This window comes from Gavialis gangeticus, unplaced genomic scaffold, assembly GCF_001723915.1.
Source record: "Gavialis gangeticus isolate Ggan-Ray unplaced genomic scaffold, GavGan_comp1, whole genome shotgun sequence".
Taxonomy (NCBI): Eukaryota; Metazoa; Chordata; order Crocodylia; family Gavialidae; genus Gavialis; species Gavialis gangeticus.
In genome coordinates, this window is record NW_017729022.1 from 67,577,207 (window position 1) to 67,595,031 (window position 17,825).

Genomic DNA, 17,825 nt, shown 5'->3' on the forward strand with positions numbered 1-17,825 from the left:
TAAATACACATTTATTGCTCCCCCGTATGAACGAGAGAGAACAGATCCTGCTGTTTTGCAGCCTCCACAGCACTGCAGGGTGATAAATGACCTGGAGCACATGCTGTCCCACTGACAAGAAAAACAGCTGATTAACAGGCTCCATTTTTTTTGGAGAGGAGGTAATCCAGCTCCCTCACCAAAGATGGGTCACACCCCATCTGACTTCTCCTTCTTCCTCCCTCAGAACTGCTGAGGAGTCAATGTTTCCAAGGTACATCACAGATAAAGAAAAAGGCTGCTTATTGAAGGGCTTCTCAGCTGCTCCCCACCACCTCTCCCCTTCTACACATGCACACACACACACACGCACACCCACAACTAACTCACACGCTTATCTTCCTTTTTCCAGCACTATCTATGCAAAACTTCAATAAATAGGGGACTAGTCAGATCAACCCAAAGTAGTCATTATAACTGTAGCAGCTGGATCACTTGGTGATGCCAGCAGGGCACTCACTTCCCGATAGCTATGATGATAGGAAAACAGCGTTGACTCAGTATACAACTCAGTATGCAAAGCCAGTATGAAAGTTATAGGCTGGTCTCTTCTGGCCCCCACATCCCGACCTAACATTCAGCACAGGCTACAGCTTTCCAGCTCCTAATTCCTGCTTCAAACTCAATTATGCGATTAAACTAAGCTAGAGTATACCTTTTAGCAAGACATTCTATCTTGATGTAGAGTCATGTAAAGGAGAATCCACTGCATCATTCTCGTGGATAATTAGTTACCATCATGGCGAAAATTACACTACACAAAAGCTCCCGGAGTTCTGTAATTTTCAGGAAACCTATGTAACCCCCAGTTGCACGGCCAGCAATGTCAACTGAATTGAGAGAGAGATTCCAGGCAAGTGCATGGCATTACAAGATCTTAAGAGATTTGTGTATATTTTATGTTTATTACTATCGACCTCTAACTCTATCTGTATTCACTGTGCTATGATACTACTTGAGCCCTGAGAGAGACCAAAGGCTAAATGAACAAGCCATCACTTACTTATTTGAAAAGAACGAAGGAAAGTCAGAGGCAGTGATATCTGGGAATGCAACTATTTTATTTTAAGAGTCAGTTTAAGGTGACACTCAAAATTAAATCTTAAATAAAGTTTGGCCAATGCTGTAGCTCCCACTTTCATTTAATTCCTCAAAAGTTCTGGCTAGGCAGAAGTGCTGTAAAAGAAAACCTGAACCAAATTCACAAGTTACTCATTCCTCTACTGAAGTCAAAAACATCATGTTTCTACCGGGTGCTCTGGAAAGAACAGCACCGGGAAGGAACATTAGCCTGTGATGCCATAGTCTACTCCACATAAAATGGTGTTTGCCACCATATTGTTAGACTGCTCAGAAGGAAGAGGCATATGGCTCACTCCAGAGGGGCAAGGTGTGATACCTGTAGATGCTTTCTCAGGCAAGTGGGATTCATAGTTGATGAGCATAGCTGAATCACAAAAAACAGCAGTTCTGTGATCAAGGATGAAAGAATTATGGTTCATGTTGTTGGGTTTTTGTTTTTGGGGGCGTTTTGCAGGGTGGGTGGGGAAGGTTGGTAAATAAATTATTTTTCAATCTTTCCCATCAGGGACACGTGGCCCCTTTTAAGGATCTAGTGTTGTTCACAATCCCATGTGATCCAGAGTAATGCCAGGGTTTTAAAGACCTACAAGCCTGTCATGGGTGTCACTACACTTACTTCTATTTACCCACCTGAGGCAGAGCTCAAGCACTGCACACTGCACTTGAACAGTTTTCCTTCTCATCCATTTAACCACGGGACATAATGGCTTATCATTAGCATTAGCTGCTCTAGAGATATTGCATTTAGGTAACTGTTGAAGGTAGCAGACACCAGGTATTTGAGTTCTTGTGGTTTCGTGCAATTATGTGAACAGATTGCACTACCGTCTGTTGTGGAAAGTGCCACGTTGACACAGTAAGTGACCATCACAAAATACTAACCAAGCTCCAGTTACCAAAATTAGGCGTATTCATTCTAACGTGGTCACATTTACCAGTATATGTGGCAAATCCTCTCACCAGCACCAGAAGTTAACTCATGCCACAATTTATTCCTGAAAAACAGCTTGTAAAAGTGTTTGGTGGAGAAGCGCAGGAAGTATTAAAAACACAAACACATTTGAACTAGTTCATATGTGGTTACCTGAAACAGAAACGTACATTTCTAGTGTATTCTCCATTGCAATATCAGGGCAGGATACCAACTGCTGCCAGCATTCCCTTTCTCTATGTATAGCCCACAGAATACCGAGCATCACTTGGATGCATGTTTAGACCACTTAGCTATCAATTCTACTTCAAGGAAAACAACAGCAAATGACATACTGGAACTAGCATAAATAAATGATAATTAAAGGGAAAGCTCACTTTTGAAGGGGAAACTGTCTTTTAAATTTGACTGCTATATCAATAGTCAGTGCATTTCAGCCCAGTACCTACAGGCAAGAGGGAATATTAAATAAAAATTGGTACTAGCAAAAAAGTTACGGTTAAATCTTGACCCCAATGACATCAGTGGCAAAACTACTACTTATTTCAGAAGGGTCAGGATTTCAAGTAAGATGGGTAACTGTACCACTGACCATTAAAACATTATATAGGTAGCAGCAATTAACATAAAACTGCTTTCATAGTAAAATATATTATTACTTTCCCAAGTGTTAAAGTACAGGATGAGAGTAGGAACCATCAGTAAACTGGCAGCTGTCATTACAAGTACGAATGGTGCTGGCAACTTCAGAAACCGTGAATGACTACTCTGAAATGTGAGGAAAAAGGCATTTATTTATTAATACATATTTAGTAGAGATCCATTTTATAATGAATTACTGCAGTTTTTCTTTAGTGCAATATCTGTACGTTCATGGAACGAACCTGGTAAGTTGCTTTAGCTAGTCCCATAAGTTACTTCCTTAATTAATATGGGAAGTCTTTACTGGTGCCGATATCACATGCTGAGATGTATTCCTTGCCTGCATCATTTAATACTGAGGTAATAGAATCGCATACCGGGCCATGTGAGAAGTCATTCTAGCTCTCCTGCTGTGATCCTGTCTCCACTGCAGCCAGGGAGGTCAGCCTATTTTATTAGTTAGTTTAGCCAGCTGAAAAAGGCTTATTCCTGCTCTGATTTTAATACATGCACATCCCCCCAAGCTGCCTCGAATGTGTTCACCTTCTACATTTACTTATTTGCAAACTCAGTCTATAGGAGAACACACACAATTTATAAGGTTTGCTGCAGATTCTTAACGTTTGCTTGTGCTTCTCTCCCATTTTGGGTTGCACTGTAGCATGTTTTTACTCAGCTATTTGTAAATCAAGTTGTTTTGTGTTTCATTCTCTCTGTTGTAAAGAAAACCCTGCCCTGTATTCCTTGTGCATTGAGTACCAACATAAAAACTGCTTTTTAAGTAATAAAAATAAAAAGCAACAACAAAAAAAAAAAAAAATCTGTGGAGAATATTTTGGGAGAATTTCAAATACTCATGAGTATCATGTAAACATCAGTTCTAGCATCTCACACCATGTGGAAGAGGTGGCTTCTCTCATCAAGAGTGATTATTAGTCAAGCAGGTTAAGAAAACCTTCCTATGCCCCAAGCATTTACTATCATTATTCAGACAAAAAATAAGACCGAGAACAAGGTAGGATTTGTGCTTCAAGTGTTCTTTATCTGATGCAGCAAACATTAGGCTGGCAGGCTTCTGGTCTCTAAGCAGCACTTCACAGATGGTTAGAGAGCGAGAAGAAAAAGCAGCACAAACTGTCCCAAGTCAGAGCTCTTTGTGAAACAGCCTCCAGTTCTAGGTGGTGCAGCATAACTTCCTACAGAGATCTTGAAGTGAATCAGCTGTTGTGGTCAAGATGCCATTGTGCACACACAATCTCACCGTAATTGTAGAGATCTCCTGCAGCTAGAAAGCAAGCTCAGGAACTAAAATTTAAAAACCCATCAAAAAAAAGAAGTGGCAGTCACATGAACATGCGACGAATGTCCATCGGGCGGCCTCGGGTGGGTCTAGGGGAAAATCTGTCGTTGGGACCCGCTCGTCCTGGAAGTGTTGGATTTGGCCCTGGCAGCAACCCACTTGGATCAAAATGTGGTCTGAATGGAGGAAACCGTCCTGGCGCCTCCCCTGTGCCAGGAATGAGTGAGTTAATTGGGTCTCCAACATACGGAAGTGTTGGTCTCTGGTCATATTCACCACCAATGATCATTGGAGGGTAGATAGGGTTAGGGGAGAAAGGGTTGGGAGGGAAGGGGTTTGGATAGAAGGGGCTGGGGTGGAAAGGAATGGGGTGTGGTGGAGGAGGCAGAAACATCATGTGCCGCCACCTCAGGGCTTCCTTCTTCTGCTTTAGTTTCTTCTTGTAAAGCTGCAAAAAGATAGAAAAAGGATTTCAAATTCTACTTGTGCTTGCCCATCTAGCTTCACTCAAAGAGAGTTTCGCTATCAACCTATCAAAGGTGTCAGGAGCAAAAGAGAGTTCACTATCAGGTTTTCACTGCACATACATAAATAACGGGGTTAGCCAACAGGCCTATATTTAAACTACAGGACTGCTTCGATTCATGCTGACAGTCCTGATAAGCCAGAAGACCTTCCTGTAGCAAGTGTGTTGAGTAGGTTTCTCCCCACAGACTCCCATCCAGATTAGCCTGCAACCCTACATGTATGCATTTATGTTAAAATTCTGGCATAGCACCATTGAAATATTTCAGGTTACACCAAAAATAAGTTTGGCATTTAAGTGGTCTAAAACTGCCAAACAAAATAAACTATATGAAATACAACAGAGAGGAAGGTCATATATATTACACCCACTGATAGTTACTTACAACTAAGGTACTAACACTTTTTTACTTGATGATCTTTAAATTTTGTACAGTTATACACATTTTAGTGACAGGAAAGAGGCAACGTAAGTTGACAGAGAAAGCCCCTTGCTCCTCATCTCTTGCTGTAGTCACTAAAGGATACTGCCTCCGTAGCTAAAAGGCTCAGCTGAGAATGGCAAGATTCACTTCTTAATACAGATGCACTGTTTAAAACTCAGTCACTAAAGGTTATGTCTGCACAGCAGTTTAGTGGCAAAAAGACATGCCTTGAGTTCTAAAGTACAATGAAATCCTCCTTCACAAGCCTCAATGCCCAAAACAACCACCATCCCTCCTGCCAAGAACTCAATGAAACCTCCTGCAGAGACCCTGAAACCTACTCTGAGACTTGGCCATAGCACTCAGTGACGCAACACATTCTTCCCTGCTCCAATAGATTGTGCTGCACATGCAAAGACCCCACTACCTCTGCCACATTTGACCCTTCAAGCCTGTCATTCATTTTTAAGCTCACACAGACACATCCCAAAAGTTATATGTAAAAAATAAATCAATAGCAACCTACTTCTTTCCAGTCCGTGTCACGAGGCCTGGCAATAGGATCTGTTAAGGAGAGGGATAAGAGTCAAGAGATTTACATTAAAAATAAATAAATAAATAAAATCACATTCATGACTGAGCAGACAGATTTGGCTTTTAACTTTGGGGGGCTCTATAGAGGAGTTAGATCAGGCCCCACATTTCCATATAAAAAACAATGATTTTTTGGACCTATTGGAATTTCCATAAAATGTACAGGCATTCACTATACAGTCTATTTGTTCTCTCTGTTCCACATCAAATATCTATTCATGAAGTAGAAAAATCCCCAAAATACTGTCATTGACAGTTTTGGACTTGTGACAGAACTTTGCCACTCAATTCCAGCTACCTGGTTTCTTACATAAGCTCTTGGGAAAGATGCTGACAAAGGGTCTCTACCCCCATCCTGTTAACTTTGCAATAAAGAACCTGGGTAGCTACAGAAACAACTGAAAACAAGGAGTTAGGCACCATGTGAGGTAGTTCTCTGTGGTCCATCACCAAGTGCTTGGCAGACCATCTTGTTTCCTTCAGTCCAAGAACCACCAAAAGAAGCATCCAACTATATTATGCCTCTAAGTGACTGACATTGGCTAGTATCTTGAATAATTAAATTCACTTTCCAGTTAAGGCACAAAAGTAGGTACCTGAGGAACCCCTTGTCAACCTGTGCTTTAAAAGAAGCAGAGTGGCAGCTTTGACCCTGTTCACATAAGCACATACATAATTAGGAGAAAGGGGACATGTAAGAAATACCTCGGAAATCCCGCAGGTATATAAATCTCCACAAAAGCTGGTCATTTGAAGCTGTGTAGAGGTCACGGCAAACAGCAGACAGAGAGACGAGAGCACGGACGTCTAGCAGTCTGAAAATCCGTAGCTTCAGCTCAAGAGGAAGGACCACTAAGCCAAACACATCTGGCAGGTTCAAAGCTGGAGTAGTGACAGAAAACAGGAGCATCATTTGCAATGCCTGAATCTTCCCTGTTCCCAAAGGTTCCTTCTCATTTTTTGAAAATTATGATGGCTTTTGGTCAATTCATTTTTTTCATGGAGCTTTCAGATGCATAAGTTACTTAAAGAAGTGCTGTTATGTGACTGAAGAAGGATCCATTCTGCACATGCAGTCAACAAAATGTAGATACAGCACTGGTACGTCCTTGTTCCACACTACTGTCCATCATAACTCCAAGAAATGCCTAGAGATGCTAACTCATGTTTAAAGGGTACAGAAGAGAAATGGATTGGAAAAGATAATGGCAATACTTTTTAATTCCACTAATTCACATAAGACTTAGTCATTCATTCCTGTAAAAACCAAAATGAAATTGCAAAGAATCCAATTGGGTGAGTTTACACTTCGATGAAAACCTTGGTGATAAAGTTGAGATATATTATAGCAGTTCCTAAGTAAAATATCCTTTATTATAACTACACAAGCATCAAGTTAGGTTGCCTTCATACCAAGAATCTCACTCCTAAATTTAGTACTACATCTTGTGTTCTATACAACTTTTCCCTTATTAAAAGGTACAGATCAACAGAACAGGGCTCCAGCAAAGTTAACACTTTGATGATAACAAGGTAATAGCCTGCACCACACATGGAAAATTATTTTTTCTGGCTCTATCAGCAACAGAATAAAACTTCATCTTACTATTTGACAACTGAATGTTCTTATCTTGACTTCTACTGGTAGTTTCAGATTTTAATCACTTTACTAACATTTCTATGAAGGAGAAGATGATGTTAATTTAAATATCTTTAGAAGTTAGTAAATTTCTCTAGCTTTGCTCTATGTAGCTATCACTAAATAGTTATTTGGGACTCCTCCCATTTACACCCCAGCACACAATAATATGCCAACTCCTGTTTCTAGATCAGTGATCTCAACCAGCGTACTGCCAGATCTTTTGAAGGGTGACGTGACATAAGCCGATAAGCTAAGCTGATAAGCCAAGCTCAGGCTTGTCCCTGCCTGGACAAACCCCCACCCCTACTGCTCAGCCCCTGTATAAGGGAGGTAAGCACTGTAATATACAAATTGTTGTTTGAAATTGAGTGCTACTCAGTTTACAACAAGTATGGAGGGGTGCCTCGAGTCCAGAAAGGTTGAGAACCACTCTTCTAGATGTTCTCATTCACCTTGTCGGGCAGCAGCCAGAAGAGGGTACACCAGCTGGTCTTTAAAGAGGCGGGATAGTTTCTGAAGATCTCTGTATACCCCTGCAACATTTTCTGTCAAAATAAAAAAGAAGGGAAGAGTTTAACATTAGTAAGTTACTGCAAGAGAACCAGGCAAAGGCTTATGGATATAGTTTGGGTCGTCACCTTAAAAAAAGAAAAAAGAATGGATGCATAGTTCTATCAAGACTCAGAAGTTCCTTAGCAGGTAGCAATACGGGCACAAAATAACAACACAATGAGAGTACTGATGGACCAAGAAACCTGTATTTATGTGGAAGTAGCCAGTGCTTTCTATTCGCATTTGAGGGCACCAGAAGAAAATATTTGGATAATTTAGAACAAATGTGCTCCCGTGCTCTTCTGCCAGATTCCAGGCACAGAAAAGATATACACCTGAGATGCAGGCCCCTACTCAGCAAGTTCTGACATGAGTGGTTGCCTACTGCCTGCATCAAGCAGCCAAATGCTGTGATCTTGGATACACTTCACTGCTTAGCTGTCCTTTTATAGCCTTTCCAATAAAGTCTTGTTGTATCAGTAACTACCCAGGATACAGCACAGCAAACTGAAGCTACTGGCAACAGAGCAGTCATACATACTGTACAGAACAAAAGAGCAGTCAGGTCTGTGCCGATATAAAAATCCAGATTTCTTTCCAATCAGATTTTTCCTCTACTTTTGGCATCCTGGAGTGATAAGTAATCAGCACATACTTTCCACTAAGAATAACGTGTTTAAGATAACTGTAGTGCCATAAAACAAGACAGAGTTAATGTTACTCACCCTGAACCCTCAACTATCACAGAAGGAAAACAATAAAAAGAGCAGGTCCTAGATAGTCCCTTGCTGCTGCCTTAGTGACATTATACACATCCATTTTACAGAAACAGGAGCCCCACAAACAATGGACACATACCCAAGAAGGGGACCCAGGGCATCTCCAGGTTTTTCCCTTCAATAGATCATCATGGAAACTCAAGTCATCTTAACAGCAAAATTCTCAGTAAGTGGCTACACTCTCTTTTTCCGCTCAAAATCATGGCCCGCTACCAGCTGACCTATTGGTTATCCACTTTCTTTATCACCACCTTTGGCAACTCACTCCTCTCTTTCAAATTTCTGCTTTATTAACTGCTTCCTTCCCTCATATTTCAGCTTGCTCTCTCAAAAAAACCATGGTTAGCATCATACCTGGTTCCTGAAAGCAAATGAATGATGATGGCAACAGCTGTATTCTCTTCACACTTTTAATTTCTTTGTTGATTTTTAAAGTTGCTGTCAATAAAAATAAAAAGAAGAAAAAAAACATGTTTAGAGATGACTAAGATCAAGCTCATCACCATCTTACCTTTGGAGACATCTTTAGTTTTAGCTCCCCCAACCATTCTCCGTTTGAAGACAAGGGGAGGTGGGAATTGGACAGATCCAACATTGCCAAGCACATAGCCAACTGCTTCACAAAAAAAGAGGCAGCTAGAATAGCACAGAAGAGAAAGATCTTTATAACCACAGACCAGTGCTACAACAGTTTATCAACTAAAGGAGGTAGCAATGGTACAGTGTACCATTTTTTTCCTAACAAGAACATTAAGAGAAAGATTAGCCCATATTTTAAACCCTAACAAGCAATCATTGATCCTATTCATTAGATGAACACTGTATACAGGAAACCCTCACCATTTGTGGGTTCTGCATTCATGGTTTCAAATATTCGTGAATGCCGAACCGGTTTCTTAAATACACTTAAAGGAGCTCCTCAGGATCTCCGCGCTTGCCGCTGCTGGGCTCCCACCACCACTGCTGGGCTCCAGCCAGAACAACCATGCCCCCCAGCCGCTGGGGGCACTGCATGCACAAACACAGACTGCATTCATGACCACAGTGCTTTATTCACGGGGCTTACGAGAACATATCCTCTGTGAATGGCGAGGGTCGCCTATACAAGGTAGTTACTGCATTGTTGTAAATCCAAGTGAGCAGTACTCCTGACCGGCCAAAACGTTAGGATATAATCTTGGAGAACAGGTGCATGTATCTTGAACAATGTTATATATTGTGCATATTATCACGGCTTTTTTTTTTTTTAAATATACTACTTAAAGAACTGAACCTTTGTATTCTCAGACATAAACCAAGGTCAAAATTAACACCAACTCTGCTAAATGAAACATTATGTATAAAAGAAATCTCTAAATGATATGGAAGTCAGTTTAAGAGAAAGGAATTCCATTACTTTTCTGTAGTGAATACTGGTAGTTCTAATGAGCTGAAGATATAGGACCATTCTTAAAGCAATTTATGAGAGAAACATGGCAAAGGAATAAGTTTGGAATTTGTCAACCAAACTTCACAAATACCAGGGGATAGTATAAATAAAGTACAGCTATACAGAGCCGCCCTAGTTATTTTAATGCCTTCCACTACACTGCAAAGTGCTCAGGGGGTGAGAGAAGGAACGGATCGAAAAAAGACTATCAGCTACTAAAAAGGCTCCCTGCATAGAAAAGCAGTGTATTGACAGGAGGGAGACAATGAACTAACACAATGGCAAGAAGGGACAAGAGCATTAAATATCAAGAGGAAACAGCTCTTCTAGTTTATCTGCCCAGTGGGTTAAGTTGGAGCACTAAAAGGACTCAAAAACAATGTTTCAGAAGGATGGTAGTTGTGATGTAGCACCACCAAAAGGGAGAAAGGGATGTGCACAAGATGATGATTCCAAAGGGGAAAATGAATGAAGTGGCCTCTTGTAACAGCACACATGGAGGCTGTAAACGTGCAAAGTCAAAGGCGAGAGCGATTTCTATGTTCTAACTAAATTACCATTTATGACAATAAGATCTCCCAAAGGCACACAAGTCAAACCAGCAGAGCCATCTTCACATAATGGGTGAGTGTATTGTAGTTTATAGACACCACCACCTCTCCATTTCTCAGGCATCGACACTGCTTTTGCTTCAGTTCCCTGTGAAATAAAAACAAAACATAAAGATAACTAGCTGCATTCCCGAGCAATCTGGTCAAGGCTGAGGGGCGGGGCCAGGAAACCTAAAGCATCTCCAAAAACCTCAAGGAGTATGCACTTGACAGCATAATTAATTTGCAGTCTCTACATAAAAACCAGACAATGCACATAGTGGTAATGGTGTATAAAGAGTTTATCACCACAAGCCTGGCCTGGGCATGTTATCATGCTTAGTTTTTACCATTTATGCATACACAAGTCATACTGATAACACATTATACTATAGTACTGTACTACATATTCTGTATATGCCACATTAATGAAGATGCACATTAAAACTATTCCAAGGGAAGACTGTTGAGATGACTGTTATTCTTCTGTCAGAAAAAGCAAGTGCATTACTATTTATTAATCCAAATTTGTGCACATGCACACACTTTGCCAAGCCCATTATTCAAAGCTGGGAAATGCCAGGTTAAGACTGCCTGCCCAATATGCTAGACAGGATCATCTACTTTTTTTTTTTTTTGCACAGAAACACGAACATCTCACCTGGAGAAAAATGGTGAAACACTGAAACCTTGGGCTCTATTCCAGGCTCTGGAGGGCAATGGACTGTAGAGCAGGCACCAATTCTTCTGCCTATTTCCATTTAACCTGGCCCCTTCCTCCATCTCTTCCCTGTACCAAGCCCAATTTTCCTCTGCAAAATTTGCATCATATTTCAGCACCTTCTCCACTGGCTCCTTTCCCAGTGTTTTTTACACAGCTACCTAACTCCTTATCAGAGTATCTCCCTTTCCCCCACATCTTTGTGAGCCTTCCCCACTGATTGTCAGTCCTAATCCATTAGACCAACCAGCCCCAGTCTTCTCCCGTGGCTCCCAATCAATCACTATACCCAAGGTTGTCTAGTCTCCCTCTCACCCCAGTTCCCCCTCCTGCCTCCTGCCAACCTTCAGTTCCAGTCTAGCTCTTTGTCCCAATCTAATTCCCCCAAAGGTTCAAGGGAAGTCCTGTTTAGCTCTGCATTGCAGCATGCCCAGTGCTGACAGAACCTGGAGGGAATCTACCTATTCAAATATAAGGTCTCTACTGAGTGAACCACAACTTTTTAAACACTCTCACTTGGCCAAATTTGGACAGATTTTCACAAAAGGCTACAGAGTTCCCCACTCTGGGCAACTTCAGGTCCCCTTCTCTGAAGCTTGTGGGTGCTAGAGCTTTTCAAAGAAAAAGTCATGAGAATTTAAAGTGACAGAACAATATTTCTCTCTAGCCACTCTCAGAACTGGCCAAACCATTCTGACTGGAATTACCAAAATAAAGAAATAAATAAAGCAGCTTAGAAAATTCCAGCCTATGTGGTTAGGTTTGGGTAACACAATACAAAACTGAATGGGTCTTAGAATAGGAAATCTCAGCCAGTCTAATAAAGGAAGTTACCAACCCCACCTATAATATCCAGACTTTTTTTCCACTAAATCCTGAGCTTCTACTAGTCAAAAACAAGTATTTTAAATATCCTCCCCTGAGTATGCGTATGTTAGAAATCATAGGTATGTATTTATAAAATGGATCAAATCAGGTGATATTAAAACTAGCTGAAAAGAATTCCTAAATGTATCTGAATCAATTATGCAAACATACAGTTATATTTCTGTGTGGCCCTAAGAAAGCCAGGACTTTCAGAATCCTACACTAGAACCAAAAAAAAAAAAATGGAGTCTCCACTCAGACTTCAGAAAGAGTCTCCATTTCATCAAGGGAACCCTAATTTAATCTCACACAGGGAGTATACAACAATTTTAAATACAGCTGGACAATGTTTATTTCCTCATAATTTTGTGCTACAAGCTTCTATTTCCTACAGCCAAGCCTACTGGCTGACATGGATAGACACAGTTCACAATGCCTATGACTACAATGTTTTACAGTATCTTAACACTAGGGACAAAAGGAGGTGTATAGGCTTACCATATGCAGAGATAAGGAGATTTAGACATTTAACTCCCCAACACTCACTTAAATCAATTGGTGTCAGACCCCCTAAACTAGGCAGACAGTTATATTTGTTGATATGGGCCCTTTAAACTACATTAATCCCCATCTGAGTTGTGAACAAGTGCAACAATGAAATGGTGGGACAAACAGATGCCCATTCCTATGAACCCTGTTCCCGGGTGATATGCAGTGTTAGTTCGAAAGATATATTTTTCTTATGAAGAAGCTGGTGGGAAGGTGAAGCACACACCAACACATGGTTACTTGAATAAAAAACCAACATAAATGCACACAGACTCTACTTCTAAAGTTAAAGCTAAGCATCATCCCTCTACATACAAGTTAAGCAGATGACACCCTCCTACTTTTACAGTCCAGCAGAAAGGCCAGGAGTTGAACAGAAGGCTGCGCTGTTCTTTCTACTTTAATGTACACCAGCAAGATAAACTAAGAAAGCTAGTACTTCAGATGCCCATAGCTGCTCATACAGGTGGAAACAACCAGCAGTAGATCTTGGAGGACAAGACAAATGAAAAAGTTGTTATATTCCTGACAGTCCACAGGGTTTCTCCTACTGAGTAAGAAGCTTCTCTTTCAGTTCTGTACTTACCTGAGGTACATATCCTGTCTCCATCATGAGAAGATGTACCAGAACAATCAAGGCATCAATAGCACTGGTACATTCAGCAGAGTGGTAGAGAGTCTCCAGGGAATGTGGCACTTCTCCATCCACGGCTTCACTGCACAGCATTGGTTCAGAGGGATAGGAACCGGTGCCTTCCTCCAGATCCACATCATCTGGGACTAGCCCAGAGGCAAACTCTAGGCTGGGTCCTGCCTTAAAGGGACAAAAATAAAAAAAGCAACGCAAAATTCAAAAAGTAATCCCTGCATATGCATTACACTGATAAAAGTTTCTCCAGTCCTCTAGTTTCTCCAGTCTTTGATTCTACTGGATTCCACTCTTGGCTCTACCAAAAACTCCCTGCTTCAGTTATGCCAAGTCACTGATTCTTTGTGCCTCTGGTTCCCATTTGCAAAATGGGACCACCACCATGACTACTTTCTTTCATTTCTCTATTTCTAATGTAAGTCCATCAGGGCAGGGTCTGACTTCATGGTATGCAATACTGTATGAACAATGGGCTTCCTGCCACTACTTTAATACAAAAAGATACTAAGCTACACAAGGTGCCTAAAGCAGCATACAGAGCACAAGTCTACACCACAGGATACCATCCTTTAGTTAAACTCTCTCAAAATGACGTATCTAAGAATCTTTGCAACAGGAATAGGCCTAGAAGCCTGAAAATAATTTACCAAAGGAGCCTATCCCTCCAAAAGCCATGCATGTTGGTGCCTTCACCTTGCTTTTCTTTGTTTTATGACACTTAAGATCACTTGGAAACTTGCCTATGTTTTTTTCTTAAAATTTTAGGGGAAAAGCATACTTGAAGGGGGAGGAGGGGTTCTCTTTCAAATGCATACAAAATAGAAATGAGTGCACAATTTAATATTTTAAAATTCATTGAAATAAGGAGCTTGACTTCTAAAGTATATTGTGGCTCTGGGCATCTCCCCCGCATTTTTCCTACATTTTAGAAGTTACTTCCTCATGTATTTATTTTGCATAATACTAAAGCAAACATATTAAGATTTATTTTTTCAAGTTGAAGGCCACACAAAGGCTCTCCACATTCTCCATACTTCTTTACAATTTAGGATGGGTTGCGTTTAGGATTGGTCCCAACACATTAAGTTACTTGGTTTTAAAATTCCTTAAAAAGAAACACTATAACCTCTAAACTACAGGTCTGAGCACAACAGATGGAAATAGGAATCACTCACTTCTCCAGTGCACATTACATCATAGTGGCTAAGTTCATTGGGAGAACCCTCTTCTGATATTTGCTACAATTTGTTTTCACAGTAAAGAAGAGTATGTGGTGTAAGAAATACAACTCTAACACTCCCAAAAAGGGGTGCATATTCTTGTAGGAATCTAATGATTTGTAAAGGGCCCAGGTGACAGGTAAAACACCCTGAAACCATTTAACTAAATTTTCTGGCATGGACAAACTTCAACAGATTATAAACTGGGACAAAGCACCAGACTAATGAGTCATTGATCATACACCGAGCAAGCAGCGAGAATCACAATGCTTCAGGCTTATGCGCAGCTAAGCGGTCTAGCAATCAACATTATAAACATGGCATATCATCATCTGTGCACCGCAGTCCTTACCACATCAATATCATCATTCTTCTCATCTTCACTTGGAGCTTTATGGTCTTCAGATGGTCCATTCTGCCTGCTTTCTTCTGAACTGCTGATCTGACCTTGGCTGATGTTCGAGATGGACGGTTCATGATTATTCTGGAGCTGGGGAGGAGGTGAAGACGAGTGTGGAGATAGGCTGGGTGCTGCATTGGTCTCTTCCAGTAACAAACATATCAAATCCCCTGAAACGATTCCATATGAAGCCAGGGTCTCCTGGTCTTCAGTAAGGGCATCTTTGTTGTTCAATGTTATTGCAAACTGGGTATCAGAACTGCAGAGACAGAAATAAACTGCTATGACATGTGCACTAGCATCGCTTTAAATTATTCATTCCAACTATACAAAATATAGTAGTAGTAGTAAACTGCTTTGTTAAGCCTGAAACCCAGTCTCAATCAGCCCCATGCTAAAGGAAGTGCTGGAAAAATAAATGAGCATAATATAAATCTTTGACAGTGACTAATATAAGTCCCTCTGTTTTTCTCTTTATGATATGTTTACCTAATGCACAGAAACTTACGAAGTGTGAGTACTTAGGAGTAGGTATGAGCGTGCCTGCTTTCCAAGAACTGCCTTAGTCTGCAATGTGCCCTTACAAAACAAATGCATCTGGAAGCCCCCCTAAAGTCACCTATCATCTTGGGCAAATCAGGGCAGAAGTCTTCCCTTCGGGGCCAGCTAACTTTTAAAACAAAGGCCTAACAGTCTAAGCCACCTCGCTTTCCAGTTAAATCAATGCATTTGTTTCAAGAAGCCACATGCAACCTCCCACCTACAATTACAAAGGCGAGCTGTGGGCAAAGCTCTTTCAGTGCATGATTATGTTCTAATGGCACAAAAAGCCATCAGCAGAGATCCTGGTTTTCCCTGGTAAAAAAAAAAAAAAAAAAAAAGGCCCAGGTTTTGGTTTAAAAAAAAAAACCCCGGTTTTTGGTTTAAAAAAAAAAACCCCGGTTTTTGGTTTAAAAAAAAAAACCCCGGTTTTTGGTTTAAAAAAAAAAACCCCGGTTTTTGGTTTAAAAAAAAAAACCCCGGTTTTTGGTTTAAAAAAAAAAAACCCAGTTTTTGGTTTAAAAAAAGTAACCCCCATATGCATTTTCCATGATCAAAATGAAACCCACTATATGATCACAGATGTACATCATTTGTGCACAGATGATGAAGAGTGTGTGTGCGTGCGCACATGCATTTTAATCACAGAGAAATGTGGATTTTGGATTACTTTTTTAAATCTGAAAAGAGTCTTTTTTTTTTTAAATTAGAGAAAACCAGGCCATCACTTAATAGAAAAAGTTCCCTTCTTGGGCGAGTCCTGTAGGAGCCTCTAAATACCACTCTGCAATTAAGGCCCAGTGGACTGGTAGTGTACATGTATACTGGCTGTGAAACAATTTACTTCAGTGTGGCAGATTGAATGGGTTTGCAGCAGAGGAGCAAGTGTTCATTGCTGTGGCTACTTTTCACCAAATTTCTCTGCACCAAAGTTTAGAGATGAATGTATCAAGATAAAAAGTATTACATGAAGGGAAAAAAAAAAAAGCAATTGAGACAAGGATTTTGGGGATGGGAGTGGGTGATATTTTATATTGGTTCCAGTACATGGCTGAGAGAAATTTTAGACAAGCTTTCAGACACAAGAAAACTTGTCACAAAATCTCACCCAACCTTGCAGTAGGTCACACAAGACACACAACCCACTGCCCCCAGAAAAACCCTTGCCTTTCGAGTATTTCCTTTACCCTCACAGCTACACCATCACTCCAGTACTACCGAGAAAATAAACTGGCTACCAGCTAGCCTGAAGAGGAGGCACATTTCAGGTAACAGATTTCATTCCAGATCAGTGTTTCTCAACCTGGTGTTTTAGGCCCAAGACAACCCTTCTTAGATTGAAGCCCTGCCTAGGAAAATGCCAGCTCTTAGTTGTCACTAAATTTTTGATGACAGAAAAAACAATGGTGGTTTTCCTGTTGTGAACAGCTCAGAAAGGCCACAGCAGGTCAGCATGTCTCTAACACTGAGGATGCATACAGGGAAAGCACCAGGTTTGTCTTGCGAATGGTGCGTACCTCACAGTGCGGACAAAGCATGGCAGCCACAGCACCCCTGAAAGGTTCACCGGGCAGCACCCAGGGGGGAGATCAACTGGTGGAGAAGCAGAGGGCTGAACCTCTCCGAGCCCATAAGGGTGACTCCAGGGCCAGAGACAGCCACAAACGCCTGCTGCAACAAGGGTGGTGGCGGCATGGCAGCCAGGGCCCCGGGGACCCGCCTGGGGTACCAGTGGGGGGCACAGTTCCACCCACCTCAGGGGTCCCCCAGAGCCAGGCCCCACCCACAGCCCCACGTCACGCAGCCACGTGCCAGCGCCCCCACCCCTCGCAGCAGCCTCGCCTTCGCCAAAGGGTGGGGGAGGAAGCCAGCGCGCGGCCGAGTCACGTGACCCCTCCCCTCAGACCCCGCGCTGTTCTCGGGGGTCCCAGCAGCCCGCGGGCAAGGCTGTCTAGCGCACCGCCGGCGCCGCGGCCCGCCGAGGGGCGGCGCACAGGGTGCAAAGCTGCACCCCCCACATGGTACAGCCCGACCGCCACGCCCTTCCCCCGGTGGTTGGGCCATACCTGTACCCCCACGCGGGCAGCAGGGCCTGGCACAGGTGCGCGCGCAGCTCCCCCAGCGTTGGCTCCGCCCCCCCCACCTCAAGCGGAGCGGTCCGCTTCTCCAGCCGGACTCGGAGCTTCATGGCGGCGGCGGTGCCTTCTCGCTTCCGCCTGAGGATCCAACCTGGCGGCGCCGACGCAACGGTGGCTGCTGCTGGGGGGTGTTGTTGTTTGGGTTGGTGACGCCGCTTCCTCACTCCATGGGAGCCCCGCCCCGGTCTCGCCCCTAGGTCATGGGGCGCG

The 17,825-nt window shown here is 42.2% G+C and overlaps 1 protein-coding gene across 2 annotated transcripts; it reads right to left on the reverse strand.

The window, feature by feature from the left end:
- Positions 1-1,081: 1,081 nt before the first annotated feature.
- On the reverse strand, positions 1,082-17,776 carry FBXO7 (F-box protein 7). 2 transcript variants are annotated; one of them, XM_019515319.1, is made up of 9 exons: positions 17,544-17,776; positions 14,890-15,196; positions 13,255-13,482; positions 10,499-10,640; positions 8,867-8,950; positions 7,634-7,726; positions 6,245-6,421; positions 5,472-5,509; positions 1,082-4,443 (listed from the first exon to the last, which is right to left on the reverse strand). In XM_019515319.1, the coding sequence occupies exons 1-9, from the start codon at positions 17,663-17,665 to the stop codon at positions 4,039-4,041; spliced, it is 1,596 nt and encodes a 531-aa protein (XP_019370864.1). In that variant the 5' UTR covers positions 17,666-17,776; the 3' UTR covers positions 1,082-4,038. The 2 variants fall into 2 exon arrangements, with proteins under 2 accessions (XP_019370864.1, XP_019370865.1); XM_019515320.1 differs by lacking the exon at positions 17,544-17,776 and adding an exon at positions 15,446-15,549.
- Between the last annotated feature and the right edge of the window lie 49 nt (positions 17,777-17,825).